Consider the following 22627-nt stretch of genomic DNA (forward strand, 5'->3'; position numbering starts at 1 on the left):
GTCCATAATTACTTTAAGACATGAAGGTCAATCTGGAAAATGTCAAGAAATTTGACATTTTGGATCTACACATTTGTTTTCAATTTTCACCTAAAATTACATACCCAAATCTAACTGCCTGTAGCTCAGGACCTGAAGCAAGGATATGCATATTCTTGATACCATTTCAAAGGAAACACTTTAAAGTTTGTGGAAATGTGAAATTAATGTAGGAGAATATAACACATTAGATCTGGTAAAAGATAATACAAAGAAAAACACATGCGGTTTTTTGTACTATTATCTTTGAAATGCAAAGAAAGGCCATAATGTATTATTCCACCCCCGGAGCAATTTAGACCATGGCCACTAGATGGCAGCAGTGTATGTGCAAAGTTTTAGACTGATCCAATGACACATTGCATACTGGTTCAAAATGTTGTATCAAGACTGCCCAAATGTGCCAAAATCGGTTTATTCATAAATTTTCAAGTTCACAATTGTGCATTCTCCTCAAACAATAGCATGGTATTCTTTCACTGTAATAGCTACTGTAAATTGGACAATGCAGTTAGATTAACAAGAATTTAAGCTTCTGCCCATATCAGATATGTCTATGTCCTGGGAATTTTGTTTGTTTCTTACAACCTCATGCTAATCACATTAGCCTGCAAGGGGGACACAGATCCTGTGTATGTGCAGTCGCAAAAAACATCAAGCTCTATGATGAAACTGGCTCTCATGAGGACCGCCACAGGAAAGGAGTTACCAGCCTTATAAATTGCAACCCAAATAAATGCTTCACAGAGTCCAAGTAACAGACATCTCAACATCAACTGTTCAGAAGAGACTGCGTGAATCAGGCCTAGTCGAATTGCTGCAAAGAAACCACTACTAAAGGACACCAATAAGAAGAGACTTGCTTGGGCCAAAAAACACGAGCAATGGACATTAGACCGGTGGAAATCTGTCTTTTGGTCTGATGAGCCCAAATGTGAGATTTTAGGTTCCAACCGCCGTGTCTTTGTGAAATGCAGAGTAGGTGAACGGATGATCTCTGCATGTGTGGTTCCCACCGTGAAGCATGGAGGTGTGATTGTGTGGGGGGTGCTTTGCTGGTGACACTGTCTGTGATTTATTTAGAATTCAATGCACACTTAACCAGCATGGCTACCACAGCATTCTGCAGCGATACGCCATCCAATCTGGTTTGCGCTTAGTGTGAGTATCATTTGTTTTTCAACAGGACAATGACCCAAAAACACACCTCCAGGCTGTGTAAGGGCTATTTGACCAAGGAGAGTGATGGAGTGCTGCATCAGATGACGATGCCTCCACAATCGCCCAACCTCAACCCGGAGAGGTGGTGAGGGCCCTGGGAGTGTGGTGCCAGGAAAATAACCTCTCACCCAACTTCAACAAAACAAATGGGACCGCAGTGGAGAAGGTGGAAAGCTTCAAGTTCCTCGGCGTACACGTCACTGACAAACTGAAATGGTCCACCCACACAGACAGTGTGGTAAAGAAGGTGCAGCAGCACCTCCTTCAACCTCAGGAGGTTGAAGAAATTTGGCTTGACACAATCGAGAGCATCTTGTCGGGCTGTATCACCGCCTGGTACGGCAACTGCACTGCTCACAACCGCAAGACTCTCCAGAGGGTGAGGCGGTCTGCCCAACGCATCACCGGGGGCAAACTACCTGCCCTCCAGGTCACCTACAGCACCCTGTCACAGGATGGCCAAAAAGATCATCAAGGACAACAACCACCCGAGCTACTGCCTGTTCACCCCGCTATCATCCAGAAGGCGAGGTCAGTACAGGTGCATCAAAGCTGGGACAGAGAGAGTGAAAAACAGCTTCTATCGCAAGGCCATCAGACTGTTAAATAGCCATCACTAGCACATTAGATGCTGCTGCCCTATATACATAAACTTGAAATCATTGGCCACTTTAATAATGGAATACTAGTCACTTTAATAATGTTTACATATTTTGCATTACTCATCTCATATGTATATACTGTATTCTATCCATTCTACTGTATCTTAGTCTATGTCGCTGACATTGCTCAGCCAAATATTAATATATTCTTACTTCCATTCCTTTAGATGTGTGTATTGTTGTGAAATTGTTAGATATTACTGCACTATTACAGCTAGAAACGCAAGCATTTCTCTACACCTGCAATAACATCTGCTAAATACGTGTATGTGACAAACACAATTTTATTTGACCAGTACACACCTCACAACGAGGGCCAGAAGTTTTTATCCTGACAATGGTTCTACATTACTCCTGGTCCTAATCCTGACATGCTGTATTCTTCATGTTGATGTCTTATTAACTTCCACTCCCACCCCCCCACACTCTAGCCCAGAGCATGCCCTCTCAAACGGACTAATCCAGGCCAAGTTATGGTACCATGTCCAGGAGGCAGGAGCTGGGCGAGGAAGCGGGGGCCTGGGCGAAAGAGACGAGAGGCAGATAGACAGAAGGCCCAAACAGAGGCTAGGAAAAGGAGCAGGGGCCGGGTCAGGGCATACAGGCCCAGGCATACTGTAGACAGGGTACCCTGACATGGAAAGAGAGACCGGGCTGGGTCGAGGCAGACAGCAGACAGGCCCAGGCGTACTGTAGACAGGGTGCCGAGGCAGGGGCTAGGAAAGAGAGCAGGGACGGGTCGGGGCCGACAGGCCCAGGCCTACTGTAGACAGGGTGCTCTAATCACCACAACGGACGCAAAAGCCAGCCAGAAATACAATCTTGAGACATTGAAATAGTGGTATACTCGAGCAACGCTTTATCGGAGCCATGGTCTGTTTTGGGAGAACCCAGGCAGGCTGCCAGGACAGGGTGGGCTGAGGGGCGTGTGTGTGTGTGTGTGTGTGTGGTGTGGGAGGGAGGGAGGATGTGGTAGCTTTTGGTATACCGGACAGGAGGCATGCTATGCTAAACAGATTACAAAGCTCTACTGACACCACTAGTAGTAACTCAAACATAAAAGAAGTGGAGCAACTGCTACCAATGGTATGTGGGGAGACAAAGTTTGAGTACAGATGAACTACAACAGACAGCATACAGGACGGCATGTTTAACAAATTACGAAGGCTACTCCCAGCCACAAGTGATGACGACGACTCAATGCATATAGTACAAAAGAAATGGAGCAACTGCTATCAACAGTATCAATGTGATTGTATGTTACTGTGCATGGACTTAGGGTAACCGTTTTCCAACTGGTGTTTGTAAGAGTTTGCAACAGTTTTCACTGGAAACTAAGCCATATGTCTGTCTGGAATCACCTTAGATTGTAATTTTGCCCAGAGCGTTGGAACATAATGATAATGACAGTACAGTAAAAGGGAAATTACAATCCAGTTGGTTGGGTGGCTTCAAAGCTCTCTTTCCTCTCCATGGAGACAAATAAGAGGGCTGATATAAAACTGGTTTGATGAATAGATGAATATGTTGGCTACCGCCCTGCCTACAGACAGCCTGACTGACTGGCTGTGGCAGGCTAAGTGATTGACTGACTGAGTGGTTGGATGGCTGACAGACTTCCTGGGAATACCCCACTAAAGATCACACACACACTCTCTGTCCTGTGGTGCCATGTGAAACAGGATCATATTATCATGCTGGGACTGGGAGTGAATAAGTAGTGGGGAAATTGGCCCTACCTTGAAGAGGGGAAACAATGCATCAAACAGAAACAAAGCAGTGAGTCTGTCTGTCCATCCATCCAGGCCCCATCCCATCTAGAGGGCAGAGACGAAGGGCGCATTGTGACAGTCAGGATTCCACAGCTCTCACCCATTCATTCAGATTCACCATGTCGCCAAGTCACACATGTGATCACAACAATTTGATAGAGAGCCTTGACCAAACCCGTCTGTCTGTCTGCCCAGGCCTCCAAGGCATGTTGGCCGTTTCTGCCACATTACACACTTTGTTCCAGTGTGGACACCCCAGGCAGTCTCTAATCTGTGCTCATCCAGTTGATGGGACGATCTGTCCCAGTTGTGGACATGACTAGTCAGCCAACATCCGATATGGCGTCTATCTATCAGTGTGTGTGCGTGCGTGTGGTGAGGGAGGAGATGAGGCAGTAGCAGACACTGAGGCTCTTGGGGATTAGAGAGGTCAGGGCATAACTCAGACCTCTGATCACACAGTCAGGCAGTAGCTCGCTACACACTGACACACACACAAGTCAGAGACACAGACAGAGACAGGCCGGCTGCTGATGGCCCGCTGATAGGCGTCTGCCACCAACAAAGAGCACTTATCTGTGGGAAACCGATGACCGCCATTCCATTCAGACACACAGACTCTCCCTCTGGTCAAGGGCCCTCTTTCTCTTGCTTTGTTTGACAATGGTTTTCTTTCCTCCCCCCCATTTAGACACCCTCTCACTCCCTCAGTTTCACTTTGGCCATGGCACGGCCACTCGCCCTCTTTCACTTCTATGATTGAACATGGTTGTATCCCATCTCTTTCTTTAATATATTTCCCTCTAGTTGGTTTCATCCCCCTCTTCTCCTACTGCTCTTGCTCTCCGTCATGCTCTCCAACAGGGCCCTGTGTCCTGGTATATCTATAGAGATAAATAAGATCCTTGTTACATCCTTATGATCACAACAATGTTATTTATTTAATTTCCTTCTGCTTGATTTTGCTTCTCACGGTTTGCCGTGTCTTCCTTTCATTATGAAATGGGATCTTTCATAGCCACAAAGTGCATTGGGAGTAGGAAGAATTATCCAGTCCTCCACAGAGAGAGTGCTCAGTAGCAGTCCCATCTCGTCTGATGAGGAGTGTTTCCAACTGGCCTCTTCCTGTTCCCTGAAAGTATTTCCTTCCTGCTCCTCCACTACAATCACACAGGCCTAGCTTTCCCATGGAGCAGCAGGACTATGTGTGTGTGTGTGTGTGTGTGTGAGAAGGGGGGGGGGTGTGTGTGTGTGTGTGTGTGTGTGTGTGTGTGTGTGTGTGTGTGTGTGTGAGAGACCAGGAAGAGGAGGCGGCGCAGGGGTGGCAGGAGAGCACAACATGCCAATACTAAACTAAACCAGAGATCTCTAACATTTTCTAGCATGAAAGCTACTTTAAAAAAATGAAAGATGTCACGATTTCTTTCCAGCTTTCAAATAGGCTCATTCTTCTCTTCTCCTCTCCCCTGTAAGTCTTCCCCAGGTCCTTAGTGTACAAGAGAAAGTAGTGCACTGTTTTCTGCCAATATACCTGGTACAATAATGGTTAATAAACAATGAAGGGGAGCTCTTTAAAATCTGTGATTTTTGTCGTAAATTCAGTTTTATAATTTCCCCAAATTATGTTTTCTCAGTTTTATTTTTCCTGGTTTTAGATTTCTTAGTTTATTTACCTTCTGAATTACAATTGTCCATAGAGAAACAACGAAATTGGATGTTCTGAGTCCATGTCAATGCGTTTAAATCACATCAGAAGACTAAGACATTTAGATGTTTGAGTTGAATTCCCTTTAATCTGGCCCTTTAATTGTGAATCTAGGGAGTGAGGAATGTGCTTTCAAGCGATGGTTCTGTACTGCTGCAGCTCATTTCATGGCAAAGTTTGCAAATAACAAATGATATACTTACTCATGATATAGTTCTTCCAGGTAAGCCTACTTTGCAGTTAAAATTTAATTACGAAGATTTTGGGGAAAGTATTTCTGTCAACCCACAAGACGGTTATCACATCAACTGGCTACACACAGAGTGATAGACAAACACGAGCACCACACAGACAGGGGCAATATTGTTAGAATTAAACTGACAGATATTAAGTTAGGCTTGGCTTTTTCAATGTTGCGTTGATTAGATAGATGATTCTGATACTTGTAAGATTTGTTAATGACAGTTTGCGGTAGAACATGTGAAAATTGCATGTACTTTCAGAATTGTTTGGCGAGCTACTCATACCTGCTGGTAGCTCGTGATTGACCTGTTGGAGACCCCTGAACTAAACCATCAGATCAGGCCCTTATAACCCTTTACACTCGTGGGAATATATGGATAGGGCTAAATTTAAATGTTTCTTCGAGAAGAAATATTAAAAGCATATACATAACCATCGTAGAAATTGAAAGGGAGATTACAGAAGAAAAAAAAAGTTAGATTATTAGACCAAAGGTTTGCACAACAGTTCACCTGACAATACTGAATCCAAACATTACACTGTTGATTTTATGTGCATTTTACATGTATTTACTTTTCGCCACATTTGTTGATAACGCAATCTGAAAATATTTTGGATACATTCAGTAACATGATAAGAATATTCCTGGAAAATGGGTTTGAATGAGAGAGAATAATAATTGTTGTCTCCAAGTGCACTGTTCAAAGTGTGCACAGTTCCTGAGTAATTTCAATGCACTTATGACTCAAAGAATAGTCTTCAATTATAAAGGTGCTTTTTTGAATCTCTCCTAGCTCGTGCCATTGAGGAACTAGAGCAAGCACATGTGTAGTTTTGTTTGGAACACAACCTTGCATCCCTGCCATCACACAATTACTGCTGTTGTTTACACAATCCAAAAATAGTTCATTATAAAATCGCAATCTGGGTCAGGTGGGAATAATTTAAAAGCTTGTTCTATTGCCAACATGACTAGCTTTGTTATAAAATATGACATTACAGTGTTACACATTTACAATACAAAATCAGGGAAACAGATCGATTTTGGTGCGCATAGAAAGGAGTCATGAGTGCATTCAGGTGTGCAGATTTTGCCATTGATAAACGCCTAAATTGGACTCGGTGGATGTACTGTAACATGCTGTATGTGACATCAGAGCTCAGATTCTCTACTTCACAGCACTGTATGGGTTTCGACTGACAGCAGTTACAAACTTGAGCACATCGCGTGACAAAAAGATGCCCCCATCCCCTCCCACTAATTGGGCTACTTTTGCACAAAGAATAAGCTTTCAAATAATGCCCACCTGACCCAGAGTGCGCTTTCTAATGGAACGTTTATGGATTGCGTAAACATTAACAGTAATTGTGTGATGGTGGGGACGCAGGGCTGTGTTCCAAACAAAAACTACAAAACGCGCTTGCTTCAGTTCCTCATTGGCAAAGCTACGAGAGATAAAATAAGCACCTTATAGTTAAAGGCATTTTCCATGAGTCATAAAAGTGCATTGAAATTACTAAGGAACTGCGCACAGTTTGGAGAGGTGTGTGTCCACTTGGAGACACCAGTTAGACCTCTCACTCAAACCATTGTAATATTTGTTTCTTATGTTGCAACAACTCCAAAATGTCAATGCATTTTTATATTATGTTACTGAATCTATTCAGAGTTATTTCAGATTCCGTTATTGACAGATGCTGTGAAAAGTACAGTAAATGTAAAATCCGCATGAAATCAAAATTGTGCTGTTTGGATTCAGTCTTGTGTCAGGTGAACTGTTGTGTCTTCACCTTTGGTCTGATAATTTCCCCATAATTTCCAAAGTGTCCTCTTTCAATTGCTACCATGGTCAAGCATATGTTTTTTATAGTTATTTTAGAAACATTTACATTTTGCCCTATCCATATAGGCCAATTTCCACGAGTGTACAAAACATTAAGGACACCTGCTCATGACAGACTGACCAGGTGAATCCTAGAGCTAATTTCAGACAGGTACTTTATGCACCAAAGTGTGACTGTGACCTCTCCGGCTTGCTAACAATAATCTTAAATGAATCATTGTTTGACTTAGAGTGTCCCTGTGTAAGAATTTCCATGACAGTGTGATTTTGAGAGAATATGAAAAATCTATGGGAAAACCCATTTTAAAAAAAACATAGGAAAACATTTTTCACACAGGGTGCCTTTCCTTCGCAGGGTGGGCAGTGCATTTGGAAAGTATTCAGACCCCTTGACTTTTTCCGCACTTTGTTACGTCACAACCTTATTCTAAAATTTACACAATACCCCTTAATGACAAAGCAAAACCAGTTTTTTTGACATTTGTGGAAAATGTATTGAAAATAAAAAAACATTTACATAAGCGTTCAGACCTTACTCAGTACTTTGTTGAAGCACCTTTGGCAGCGATTACAGCCTCAAGTCTTCTTGGGTATTACGCTACAAGCTTGACACAGATGTATTTGGGGAGTTTTTCCCCATTCTTCTCTGCAGATCCTCTCAAGCTCTGTCAGGATGGATGGGGAGCATCGTTGCACAGCTATTTTCAGGTCTCTCCAGAGATGTTCGATTGGGTTCAAGTCCGGACTTTGGCTGGGCCACTCAAGGACATTCAGAGACTTGTCCCAAAGCTACTCCTGCGTTGTCTTGGCTGTGTGCTTAGGGTCGTTGTCCTTTTGGAAGGTGAACCTTTGCCCCAGTCTGAGGTTCTTTTAACTTTGCTCCGTTCATTTTTTCCTTGATCCTGACTAGTCTCCCAGTCTGTGCAACCACCATTCTTCACTGTAGGGACGGTGCCAATATTATTCCAGACGTGACACTTGGCATTCAGATCAAACAGTTCAATCTTGGTTACCTCAGATCAGAGAATCTTGTTTCTCATGGTCAAGAGTCCTTTAGGTGCCTTTTAGCGAACTGCAAGCGGCCTGTCATGTGCCTTTTACTGAGGAGTGGCTTCCGTCTGGCAACTCTACCATAAAGGCCTGATTGGTGGAGTGCTGCAGAGATGGTTGTCCTTCTGGAAGGTTCTCCCATCCCCACAGAGGAACTCTGGAGCTCTGTCAGAATGACCATCGATTTCTTGGTCAACTCCCTGACCAAGGCCCTTGTCCCCCAATTGCTCAGTTTGGCCGGGCGCCCAGCTCTAGGAAGAGTCTTGGTGGTTCCAAACTTCTTCCATTTAAGAATGATGAAGGCCACTGTGTTCTTGAGGACCTTCAATGCTGCAGACATTGCTGCAGACACAATCCTGTCTCGGAGCTCTACGGACAATTCCTTCGACCTCGTGGCTTGGTTTTTGCTCTGACATGCACTGTCAACTGTGGGATCTTATATAGACAGGTGTGTGCCTTTCCAAATTATGTCCAATTAATAGATTTTACCACAGGTGGACTCCAATCAAGTTGTAGAAATAATAAGGATGATCAATGCAAACAGGATGCACCTGAGCTTAATTTCAAGTATCATAGGAAAGAATCGGAATACTTATGTAAATAAGGTATCTTTTTTAATATATATATTTTTTTTTTGCAAAAAAAGTTCAAATTAAAACAATACTTTTTTTAGAATAAGGCTGTAATGTAACAAATTGTGGTAAAAGTTAAGGAGTCTGAATAGATTCCAAATGCAGGCACCACTACACCACTGCATAGGGCCGATGAAAAGACAGCAGTCACACACAGCATGATGTTGAAGGATAAGCAGTCCATAAAACTCAATCATAAGAATACAAAAACACAAACATTAAGCATTTCCCAATCTTAATGTACAACTATTATTTTCCATTGCAAAAAAAACATTTCACGTTTAGCACAAAGTGTGACAAAGTTTAAAGTGCAACTGACAGCATTTGAACTACTTTGCAGATATGAAACTGACAATCATAATATCAGTAAAAAAATGTAAAGTTCCCAGTTTATTCTACAGAACCAACTTCATAAAAGGTTTTACAAATAGGTTCTATTTGACTCAACATTCCATGACGTACACTAAGACATTGTTGGATGCAGTTCAATGCATGATTACTATAATTCATCAATACATTTCTTGACAGTCTAAAAAATATTGCTATCAGGTTGTAAATAACAGCTGGCCTGGTACATTGTTTGCTGCCTCCATTCGGGATGCACTGTTTCAGTTTCAATGACTCAATATTCTGGACAAAAACAGACAAGGCTGGGAATGTTAAAACAATCAAACTAGCAAGGGCAATGATTACAAGTCAGTCATAACGTGGCTAATAGGCAAGCTAAAAACACGGAGCCTAACGTTAGCTAGCTAGCTGCTAGGAGGATGTCATGTCATGCATTGGAGGAGTGGGTGAGTGACTGACTTTTTCCCCTCATATACTTTTTTAGGTGGCTATACACAGCTAGAGATGCAGGGGCCATTTGGTTAGTTAGCAAGAACTTGAATGACTGTTCTATAGTTAGCATATTGCTTGCGTTCACAAATTTACTCTGGCTATCTACTCCGATTTCAGATCACTCTTGTCTGAGTGTACCAGAGCACAGAACAACTGATGAATTTACAAAAGGTGCAACACCTGCTGAATATGACCGACGTCAGTAAACGTAGGCAAAAAAAAAAAAAAAAAAAGTTAGTCAAGAACGCTCTAGATAACATGTAAACAGCCTAACCAGCTCTTCTAAGGCGAGTAAAGTGGTCAGGGTGAGGTGTTCTCTCATTTGTGTCTGGAATTAGCTAGCGAGAAAGCTAGCCAACTTTAGCCAGTTAACTTGGGTGCTTGGTTGGGGACAGGCATGCATTGATTGGCAGGGAAGCTGCTGAAGGACGAGGAGGATTTCCCACTCTATTTTGCTATAGAATTTTCTCTATATGTAATTCCCAAACATTCTAAGAATTCATGAAAATGTGAAAATGACCATATCTAAGTGGTCGCTTTTCATTATACAAAATAAGAAAAGTGTAATTATTCCTAGTGGTTCGACTGTCAGTTCCACTTTAAATGCAACAAGAGAAGGCTAACAAGAGATGACTAACAGCAAGTGTGCTGCAATATATATATATTTTTTTAAATCCACTCACGAGACGATAATTTAAAACGTAACTGCTTGTTGAAAGTAATTTTTGAAAAGGGAGAAGCTAACAAATTAGCAACAACATCCTCTGGCAACACCTGCTGCTGCCACTGAAAACTAGCCGACAACAAAAGCTATCTAGCTAGACCGTGGGAAAACTACTGCTCGCAAGAAGGCAGAAGTTTCCATACGTTTTTGTAAAAACGGTCCCACTCATTAAGTTAAAATGTGATTGGTTGATTCCATTGTCCTCTGATTCCACCAAAATGTTGCCCTGATACAGTTGGATGGCAGATGCCTTTATCTAGCTTCTGATGGCCTAGCCAATGGCTGACTTAGCTAGCTAGATTTAGCTCCCCAGGGACCAGCAAAGAAAAAAGATTGGACATTATTTTCTCTTCAGCGTTAACCCTTTCCTTTCCAACAAAAACGAATTATCATTATATAGTTTAATCATTATTTTATAAGTTCTTAGCCCTTCTCTGAAGGTGTAGAAGGCCCTTTGTTCCCCACTGTGTTTGGGTTAGTAATCATTTGTGGAGTGGCTCTATTTTCCCTCAGCATTCACTATTCTGAATGTCTAAAGAATCCATATGTTGTTCTGAAATATCTAAACAGAAATACTGGACACTTTGAACTCTTGTTATAGGGGTGATTTGACAAAATTACACTCATGGTCTTGAATTGGCCTCACATTTTCTCGGTCTTGGTCTTCACTTGGTCTTGACACCCCTCCAATCTTGGTCTTGAGTCGATTTGCTCCGGTCTTGAATCAGTCTCGCTTTAGGTGGTGCGCCTGGCACCTACTACCATATTCCGTTCAAAGGCACTTAAATATTTTGTCTTGCCCATTCACCCTCTGAATGGCACACATACGCCATCCATGTCTCAATTGTCTCAAAGCTTAAAAATCCTTATTTTAACCTGTCTCCTCTCCTTCATTTACACTGATTGAAGTGGATTTATCAAGTGACATCAATAAGGGATCACCTGGTCAGTCTGTCATGATGGAGCAGGTGTTATTAATGTTTTGTTTGTGCAGTATATCACAACTTTGGATTTCACCCCCACCATATTTGGATCAGTTTGGGGTCCGCGGACCGATGCACTCGTTTTTTAGACATTTGAATCGGTGGCCGATGCGTATCGGTTGTATTATGCTAAATAGCATTTTCGTCGGACATCGACTCCACGGGGCTAAGCCAGCCTAGTCCCCTGTTAGTGTTAACACCTCCACATCCTCTTTTATTGTCCAGGGGACTACATGCTGCACAAATACCATTCATTCTTCGGCTTGGCTGTCGGACAGAACAGGCTTGTTGTCCTATATAAAGACATCAGTGTGAGTAGGGTACTAAAGTTTGATTTACAATCAGGATGCATTGTAGACTGTAGTTAGCTGTAGCCTTGGCATGCAGACAGGCAGTAAACTGATTTAGCTAGCAGCCATTGTAGAATGATGCCATTGTACGGTAGAATGGGAGAGGAGGATGTGTATGAAGACGCACAAAAAAAGCAGGCAGAGAAACTAAGTAACGAAGATACTAACATCATAAAGTACAAACACCTGTCTAGTCTGGTTGGAACAGGACTCTTTCTCGGTCCTCTAAATCTGTCTCTGAGCACACAGCCTTCCTTATGTGTCATGTCTGATAGATCGAGGGGAGCTGCCCTGTCCTATCTATGAGCACACAGCACTCTGTCGTACCGTCTGTGAATGGGAGACATTATGGAACAATATCAAGGCCTGGCCCTCATTCTGGCGCACAGATGGATAGACACAAAATTTTTTCTACATTTAATTCATTCAGCAGACGCTGTTATCCAGAGAGACATACAATTAGTGCATTTATCTTAAGATAGCTAGGTGAGACAACCACATCACAGTCGTAGTAAAACAGACGTCTAACCTCCCGCTGAACCCTACCCAGCAGCCTTATGTGGCCTGTGAAGGGCCTTGTGTACTAAGTGGAGTGAAGAGGGAAATACAGAAGTGGAGAATCAGAGAAGCTGAGCGATAAAGAAAAACATCCACCTTGCTAACACACTCCACACTTTGGAGGGATATGGTTGATCAAAGCTCCCCGTCACAAAACAGTACAGAAAAGGTAAACCCCTTTCTTCCATTCAGCATTGCTCTCCTGTCTATCTTTATGTGATCTCTTTATTTATTTTTACTATCAGTAAATTATAGATAAATCTCATATCTGTCCAAGTAGCATTGAGCTCTAGGACGTGACCGACAGCCCCAATCCCACAGAGACAGTGAGACAGCTGGCCCTGGATATCCAGGCTGTGGTTTGGCCATGACAGGCTTTCTGGATTCCCCTGGCTGTTCCTTGCCAGGAAAACATTTATTATAGCTGGTTATCTTTTTATCACAGGCTACATCCAGCATCAGAGGAAGAGAAGGTCGTGTAGCTGTGTGTGTGTCTCAGAGACCTAACCAGCCACATCCATGGCACTGAGAGATTCCCACAGTTAAAACACAACAGGCAGTCATCTGACTCTAAGGGACAATTGTTTACTCTGCTACAGTACTTCACCGCTTCCCATTAAAACAGGATGTGTCCCAAAATGGCACCCTATTCCCTATTTAGTGCACTACATTTGACCAGGGCCCATAGGTCGATAGTATAAAAAAAAAGTGCACTATGTAGGGAATAGGGTGCCATTTGGGACACAGCCCTGGTATCGCAGAGAGTGAGTACTCCACAAAATCTAACTATAAACAGGAAACCCCCAATTCAAAACAAAGGCAGCTATACCACAGTCATTAACTTAATTGATAAAATATATAATGAATCTCCATCTGCCAAAGAGGTCTCCAAAACAGATATATTGTTCTATCACAGTGGGGGAAGGCTTCTTGAGAATAAAATACGAGAGGGTTGTCGAGTGTCTTGGTTGCCCTAGCAACCCCGACTCCTGTGTGTGTGGGCAGTGTTTGGAATGGCAGACTATAGTAATGACAATGATTGTGAGGATCAGTCAGACAATACCTTACACATATGGAGGGAGTGTGTGTCCCTGTTGGGGAGTTATGGCGTGTAGTTATTCAATGCACAAAATAACCCTTATTCATCAGTGACTACTGGCTATGATTTGAAATTGATACAAAATACCATTGCAGTGTCATTTTTGGAACATCAATGATTTCAACACAAAGTGCCCACTCAGATTCCGACCAAAGATGATAAATAGATTCAGAGAGAGACGAGAGGTCTGACATCACTGTCTTGGTCTGTTCCTGGAAAATCAGGAAGTAAAACAGGCAACACAGAGTCTGACAGAGTCTCAGGGCTGTTCATTAAAATGAAATACATCCTTGCACTCTCTGGATGATGGAGACACAGATTCAGTACAGTCATGCAGGCGCTGTCTGTCCTCTACTAATATGTCTAAGTCTTTGCTTACATCAGTACAATTACATTTTAAATGTTGAAATTATGGGATGTAAAACTAATCCTGTGATTTACGCAACTTCTGTTCAGACGAGACGAGGCAAAGTATAAAAATCTAAGGCCGTAACAGGGCTTTTTTAGATAATGTAAATTCCTGGCGCTCTCAGATCAAACCTTACTTATAATTGCTTGTACAGACCCAGGTGTTCCCCGAAAATAATACCACATCCCATCAAATATCAGTGTGTGTGAGTGTGGTGTGTGTGTGTGTGTGTGTGTGTGTGTGTGTGTGTGTGTGTACACAGTACCAGTCAAAAGTGTGGACACCTACTTATTCAAGGGTTTTTCTTTATATTTACTATTTTCTACATTGTATAATAATAGTGAAGACATCAAAACAACGAAATAACACATATGGAATCATGTAGTAACCAAAAAAGTGTAAAACAAAACAAAATATTTTATATTTGAGGTTCTTCAATGTAGTCACCCTTTGTGCAATGATGTCAAGGCACTCTTGGCATTCCCTCAACCAGCTTCATGAGGTAGTCACCTGGAATGCAATTCAATTAACAGGTGTGCCTTGTAAAAATTGAATTTGTGGAATTTCTTTCCTTCTTAATGCGTTTGAGCCAATAAGTTGTGTTGTGACAAGGTAGACAGAAGATGGCCCTTTTTGTAAAAGACCAAGTCCATATTATGGCAAGAACAGCTCAAATAAGCAAAAGAGAAATGATAGTCCTTCATTACTTTAAGACATGAAGGTCAGTCAAGGGCAGCCCAAATAAATGCTTCAGAGTTCAAGTAACAGACACACCTCAACATCAACTGTTCAGAGGAGACTGCGTGAATCAGGCCTTCATGGTCGAATTGCTGCAAATAAACCGCTACTAAATTACACCAATAATAAGAAGAGCCTTGCTTGGGCCAAGAAACACGAGCAATGGACATTAGACCAGTGGAAATCTGTCCATTGGTCTGATGAGTCAAAATGTTAGATTTTTGGTTCCAACCGTCGTGTCTTTGTGAGACGCAAAAAAGGTGAACGGATGGAGGAGGCATGGTGCAGGACGAGTGGTGGTGTGGGGGTGCTTTGCTGGTGCCACTGTATGTGATTTATTTAGAATTCAAGACACACTTAACCAGCATGGCTACCACAGCATTCTGCAGTGATACGCCATCCCATCTGGTTTGCGCTTAGCGGGACTATCATTTGTTTTTCAACAGAACAATGATCCAACACACCTCCAGCCTGTGTAAGGGCTATTTGACCAAGAAGGAGAGTGATGGAGTGCTACATCAGATGACCTGGCCTCCACAATCACCCGGCCTCAACCCAATTGAGATGGTTTGGGATGAGTTGGACCGCAGAGTGAAGGAAAAGCAGTCAACGGGTGCTCAGCATATGTGACCCGTTCCAGGAAACTAGGCATATGTCGCGGGTCACTACTTCACAGGCAAGCCGTTTGAAAGTACTTTTTTTTTTTTTATACAAAATGCGCGCTTCTGTCTATTTGAGCTGGTCAGTATGTCTTTGTAATCCTGTCTAACGCTGCTTAGTTTTTTTTTAACGCATTGTGCAGTAAAACTGCAAAAGTGTTGCTCTCCACTTTCTGGAGGACCGAGTTTTGTAATCAGTGGAATTCGAGTATGATAGCTAAGGGAGATGTAATCCGGAGACCGATGTTTTCTCCATCTTAAAACTAAGAGCAACCATGGCATGGTCGTCCGACAGGAGACGCGTCCATCCATGAATGATGTATACTGGTAAGATAGTCTAGCTAGCTACATTTTCAGAGATTACACATCTCTAATTTTGACAGAAAGTGGTTTCATTTCAAGTAAAAGTTTACTGTTAGCTAACGTTAGCTGAATATACGACCGCACCCGAAATGGTAACTTGGATAGTGAAGTCTTTTGTTAAGACATGTACAGTTGAAGTCGGAAGTTTACATACACTTAGGTTGGAATCATTAAAACTCGTTTTTCAATCACTCCACAAATTTCTTGTTAACAAACTATAGTTTTGGCAAGTCGGTTAGGACATCTACTTTGTGCATGACACAAGTAATTTTTCCATCAATTGTTTAGACAGATTATTTCACTTATAATTCACTGTATCACAATTCCAGTGGGTCAGAAGTTTACATACACAAAGTTGACTGTGCCTTTAAACAGCTTGGAAAATTGCAGAAAATGATGTCATGGCTTTAGAAGCTTCTGATAGGCTAATTGACATCATTTGAGTTAATTGGAGGTGTACCTGTGGATGTATTTCAAGGCCTACCTTCAAACTCAGTGCCTCTTTGCTTGACATCATGGGAAAATCAAAAGAAATCAGCCAAGACCTCAGAAAAAAAAAATGTATAGACCTCCACAAGTCTGGTTCATCCTTGGGAGCAATTTCCAAATGCCTGAAGGAACCACATTCATCTGTACAAACAATAGTACGCAAGTATAAACACCATGAAACCATGCAGCTGTCATACCGCTCAGAAACGAGACGCGTTCTGTCTCCTAGAGATGGACGTACTTTGGTGCGAAAAATGCAAATCAATCCCAGAACAACAGCAAAGGACCTTATGAAGATGCTGGAGGAAACAGGTACAAAAGTATCTATATCCACAGTAAAACAAGTCCTATATCAACATAACCTGAAAAGCCGCTCAGCAAGGAAGAAGCCACTGCTCCAAAACCACCATAAAAAAAGCCAGACTACGGTTTGCAACTGCACATGGGGACAAAGATCTTGCTTTTTGGAGAAATGTCCTCTGGTCTGATGAAACAAAAATAGAAACGTTTGGCCATAATGACCATTGTTATGTTTGGAGGAAAAAGGGAGAGCCTTGCAAGCCGAAGAACACCATCCCAACCGTGAAGCACGGGGGTGGCAGCATCATGTTGTGGGGGTGCTTTGCTGCCGGAGGGACTGGTGCACTTCACAAAATAGATGGCATCATGAGGTAGGAAAATGATGCGGATATATTGAAGCAACATCTCAAGACATCAGTCAGGAAGTTAAAGCTTGGTCGCAAATGGTGCTTCCAAATGGATAATGACCCCAAGCATACTTCCAAAGTTGTGGCAAAATGGCTTAAGGACAACAAAGTCAAGGTATTGGAGTAGCCATCACAAAGCCCTGACCTCAAGCCTATAGAGAATTTGTGGGCAGAACTGAAAAAGCGTGTGCGAGCAAGGAGGCCTACAAACCTGACTCAGTTACACCAGCTCTGTCAGGAGGAATGGGCCAAAATTCACCCAACTTATTGTGGGAAGCTTGTGGAAGGCTACCTGAAATGTTTTACTCAAGTTAAACAATTTAAAGGCAATGCTACCAAATACTAATTGAGTGTATGTAAACTTCTGACTCACTGGGAATGTGATGAAAGAAATAAAAGCTAACTAAATCACTCTACTATTATTCTGTCATTTCACATTCTTAAAATAAAGTGGTGATCTTAACTGACCTAAGACAGGGAATTTTTACTAGGATTAAATGTCAGGAATTGTGATAAAATGAGTTTCAATGTATTTGGTTAAGGTGTATGTAAACTTCCGACTTCAACTGTAGCTAGCTAGCTAGCCAGCCTGGTAGAAAATGAACCATAATCCCAACTCATGACGTTACTACCCTGCATGAATCTGCAGGTAGCTAACCAACCAGGTACAATGTTAGCTAGCTAACATTAGGCTATAGCTAGCCAAGCAAATGTCTCTGTGATACGAATAATAAGATCATACACGTAACATAAGCTAGCGAGCCAGCCAGCTAACGTTATGTAGCTAGCTATCTAACATATGATCTTATTATTCGTATCTCAGAGCTATTTGCTTGGCTAGCTATAGCCTAATGTTAGCTAGCTAACATTGAACCTGGTTGGTTAGCTACCTGCAGATTCATGCAGGGTAGTAACGTTATGAGTTGGGATTATGGTTCATTGTTTACCTAGCTAGCTAGCTACAGTGGGGGGAAAATTTATTTGATCCCCTGCTGATTTTTTACGTTTTCCCACTTACAAAGAAATGATCAGTCAATAATTTTAATGGTAGGTTTATTTGAACAGTGAGAGACAGAATAACAACAAAAAAAATCCATAAAAACGCATGTCAAAAATGTTAGAAAATGATTTGCATTTTAATGAGGGAAATAAGTATTTGACCCCTCTGCAAAACATGATTTAGTACTTGATGGCAAAACCCTTGTTGGCAATCACAGAGGTCAGACGTTTCTTGTAGTTGGCCACCAGGTTTGCACACATCTCAGGAGGGATTTTGTCCCACTCCTCTTTGCAGATCTTCTCCAAGTCATTAAGGTTTCGAGGCTGACGTTTGGCAACTCGAACCTTCAGCTCCCTCCACAGATTTTCTATGGGATTAAGGTCTGGAGACTGGCTAGGCCACTCCAGGACCTTAATGTGCTTCTTCTTGAGCCACTCCTTTGTTGCCTTGGCCGTGTGTTTTGGATCATTGTCATGCTGGAATACCCATCCACGACCCATTTTCAATGCCCTGGCTGAGGGAAGGATGTTCTCACCCAAGATTTGACGGTACATGGCCCCGTCTATCGTCCCTTTGATGCGGTGAAGTTGTCCTGTCCCCTTAGCAGAAAAACACCCCCAAAGCATAATGTTTCCACCTCCATGTTTGACGTGGAGATGGTGTTCTTGGGGTCACAGGCAGCATTCCTCCAAACACGGCGAGTTGAGTTGATGCCAAAGAGTTCCATTTTGGTCTCATCTGACCACAACACTTTCACCAGTTGTCCTCTGAATCATTCAGATGTTCATTGGCAAAGTTCAGACGGGCATGTATATGTATTCTTGAGCAGGGGGACCTTGCGGGCGCTGCAGGATTTCAGTCCTTCACGGCGTAGTGTGTTACCAATTGTTTTCTTGGTGACTATGGTCCCAGCTGCCTTGAGATCATTGACAAGATCCTCCGGTGTAGTTCTGGGCTGATTCCTCACCGTTCTCATGATCATTGCAACCCCACGAAGTGAGATCTTGCATGGAGCCCCAGGCCGAGGGAGATTGACAGTTCTTTTGTGTTTCTTCCATTTGCGAATAATCGCACCAAATGTTGTCACCTTCTCACCAAGCTGCTTGGCGATTGTCTTGTAGCCCATTCCAGCCTTGTGTAGGTCTACAATCTTGTCCCTGACATCCTTGGAGAGCTCTTTGGTCTTGGCCATGGTGGAGAGTTTGGAATCTGATTGATTGATTGCTTCTGTGGACAGGTGTCTTTTTTACAGTTAACAAGCTGCGGTTAGGATCACTCCCTTTTAGAGTGTGCTCCTAATCTCAGCTCTGTTTGAGAGGGGGTCAAATACTTATTTCCCTCATTAAAATGCAAATCAATTTATATTATTTTTGACATGCGTTTTTCTGGATATTTTTGTTGTTATTCTGTCTCTCACTGTTCACATAAACCTACCATTAAAATTATAGACTGATCCTTTCTTTATCAGTGGGCAAACATACAAAATCAGCAGGGGATCAAATACGTTTTTCCCCCACTGTACATGTCTTAACAAAAGACTCCACTATGCAAGTAACAATTTCGGGTGTGGTCGTAAATTCAGTCTGGCCACCTACTCCGATTTCAGAGCACTCTCGTCTGAGTGTGCCAGAGCACAGAATAAACTGATGAATTTCCGAATGCTCAACACCTGTTGAATATGGCCGGTGTCAGTAAACATCAGCAAAAAAGCGTAATTAAATTGTTGCCAGCAGCACAGTTAGTCACCAACGCTCTGGATAACATGAAAAAAGACTAACCAGCTCCGCAAGGGCGAGTAAAATGGTCAGAGTGGGGTGATCGCTCATTTGTGTCTGGAAGTAGCTTGCTAGCTAGCCAATGTTAGCCAGTTAGCTTGGGTGCTTGACTGCCGGTGTGAGGTCAGAACGTTCGGATCAACATACTCATCGGCCAGAGCGTCCAGTGTGCGCTCTGAACACGAAGCGCTCTGAATTTACGAACGGACAATCTGTCAGCACAGTTGCAGTCACCAATGCCCTGGATAACATAACAGCCTAACCAGCTCTGCTAGGGCGAGTAATGTTCAGTGAGGTGTTCTCTCATTTGTGTCTGGAAGTAGCTAGTAAGTTAGCTTGGGTGCTTGACTGCAGTTAGTACTGAACACTCGGATCAACACTTAAAGAGGGTGTGAACGATGCAGAATGGGGGTAGACAAAGAAGGGCTCTCCAGTAGTAGTACCAAAACATTCAAAGGCCATTTTCTCAAAAGTGAGTTTATAAGTTTATCAACTTTCAAAGCAGAATTTCTTTCCCAATGTTCCCCTACCGTAGTGTATGATATACCATTTTGTAGCTCTGAGTCTCTACTTTTAGCCAATGTAAAAAATTATTTAAAAATGTTGCTACATAAGACCGTTTTGAGCCGGTCGGTCACATACTCTATGTGGGAATTCCTTCAAAACTGTTGAAAAAGCATTCCAGGTGAAGCAGGTTGAGAGAATGCCAAGAGTGTGCAAACCTGTCATCAAAGCAAAGGGTGGCTACTTTGAAGAGTCTCAAATATATTTGGATTGTTTAACACTATTTTGGTTACTACATGATGTAGTATGTAATATGTGCTATTACAAAGTTGTGATGCCTTCACTATTATTCTACAATGTAGAAAATAGTAAAAATAAAGAAAAACCCTTGAATGAGTAGCTGTGTCCAAACTTTTGACTGGTACTGTATGTGTCTGTATAAGTAATTTGCCTGTCTGTCTGTGCACCTGTTGTTACTTACTTGCTACTCCCGAGGCAAGTCCGTACAGCAGGCCTCCTCCGTCAGACTGCTGTTCAAAGATGTGTGTGGCAGGAGGCGGACACTTCTCCTGTCTGATGAAGTTATACAGCAGAGTCTTCACCAACTGACTGGTCAGGGACAGACTGTTGAAGATGAGACAACGAGACAATTAGTGACACTAAGTCAACAGCATGTATTCATGGATGCCAAGGAAAGCCAGGCTTCCCCAAAAAATGTACCCAAGAAAAAATATAAAAACATAAAATAATGTATCTTTAGTCTCTCTGTGTTTTATCATTTTCATTCAATTCGCAAGAGGTTGAATGTATCTCACCGGAGAAAGCATCCAAACGAGCAAAACAGTGCCCCTCTGGTATGTGTAAGCCATCTATCTGATGCTGTCTGGTCTAAAAGAGTATGACATTGTTGCCGCCTGTAGCATTGAATGCAAGGGAAGCCAGCAAGCCCTTGACAAAAAAAGTATGAAATAAGAGTCAATCACCGTTGAGCTAAACTGAGTGAGCTCAACTGTGAATGGTCCTGGTACACCAAAATGAAAAGTGTCAAGGGAAGCCAGTTTGGATTTGGCATCATTCCTATCAAATCGCATCGACAGCATACGTCATTGAGAGAAACAACTTGAATTGTTGTGTTGTGGTCTTCCGGTGGCTAGCTAAAATAGGCTCATTCATAAATTAGCCATGTATGGCAATAGTGATTTGGGCTTGTGGTTTTACTTAATTCTCCATACTGGTCAATTAATATATTGGTGATTCTGATGCAACCATTCATTTATTAATTGTACCCCTGCCCTGACATTTTTACATTTTACATTTTAGTCATTTAGCAGACGCTCTTATCCAGAGCGACTTACAGTAGTGAATGCATACATTTCATACATTTTTTAATATTTTCGTACTGGTCCCCCGTGGGAATCGAACCCACAACCCTGGCGTTGCAAACACCATGCTCTACCAACTGAGCCACACGGGACCATAAAACCCTGGGAAGATGGAAGTTCAACACACATAAATCAGAACTATAGACAACTACATATTTAGCTTAAGTTGAACGGACTAAATCGTTTTTGGCATCTTTTAGTTGTCACTGTATTAGCCTACGCATAGGTGATTTTATGATGTTGAAATGGTGCCGGAATAGCGGAGGCAGCGCCTGTTTACTTTGCGACTTGCGGTAACTCTCCGTGGTCCGAAAATGGCGGAAACATTAAAACGTGCTTGACCATGCTGTAGGTCATGTAACTGTTACATGCAATATGCTTTGTGGACTTCAACGGACAGAGGTTGCTCACCAGTTTTGTGACGAAACAAAAGGTGTGGTTGAATTTATTCTGCCACTGCCTTCTTATGGTCTCGGCCTTTAGACCTATAGATCACGGTCGCAAGGCATATAAACTAACTGGTTACAGAGCAAACAACGCAATTATTAGAACACTTAGGTGGTAATATGGCATTTTCTTTCTGGCTTCCCAGTGATTTTACCCACGCACCACTACTGACACAGAGAGGCCCAGTAGACCTGCTAGCAATAGATGGGCATGACTGGTTATCGTATGTTATTACATGTTATTTATCACATTATCACCATCATTTAAGTGATAATGCCCTCGAGGCCAGTGTTTGGGATATATTGGCACGGGTGTTGTTAGGCCTGAGACAAAGTCGAGTTCCCAATATATTCAAATAATGATTGAAATACTTTAATTAAAAAGTTATTTTGCTGAATTTATTCGTCCTTCCACAAGATATAGTCTCGACAC

At 42.3% G+C, this 22627-nt stretch overlaps 1 protein-coding gene across 2 annotated transcripts in view; it reads right to left on the reverse strand.

Moving 5' to 3' along the window:
- LOC106561256 (dymeclin) overlaps positions 1-22627 on the reverse strand; it is a 167273-nt gene that overhangs the window by 104802 nt on the left and 39844 nt on the right. For both annotated transcript variants that reach the window (XM_014125013.3, XM_082978818.1), the window contains one exon: positions 20848-20990. In XM_014125013.3, coding sequence (XP_013980488.2) covers positions 20848-20990 — 143 coding nt within the window. The remainder of the gene's footprint in view (positions 1-20847; positions 20991-22627) is intronic.

This window comes from Salmo salar, chromosome 01, assembly GCF_965601325.2.
Source record: "Salmo salar chromosome 01, fSalSal1, whole genome shotgun sequence".
Lineage (NCBI taxonomy): Eukaryota > Metazoa > Chordata > Actinopteri > Salmoniformes > Salmonidae > Salmo > Salmo salar.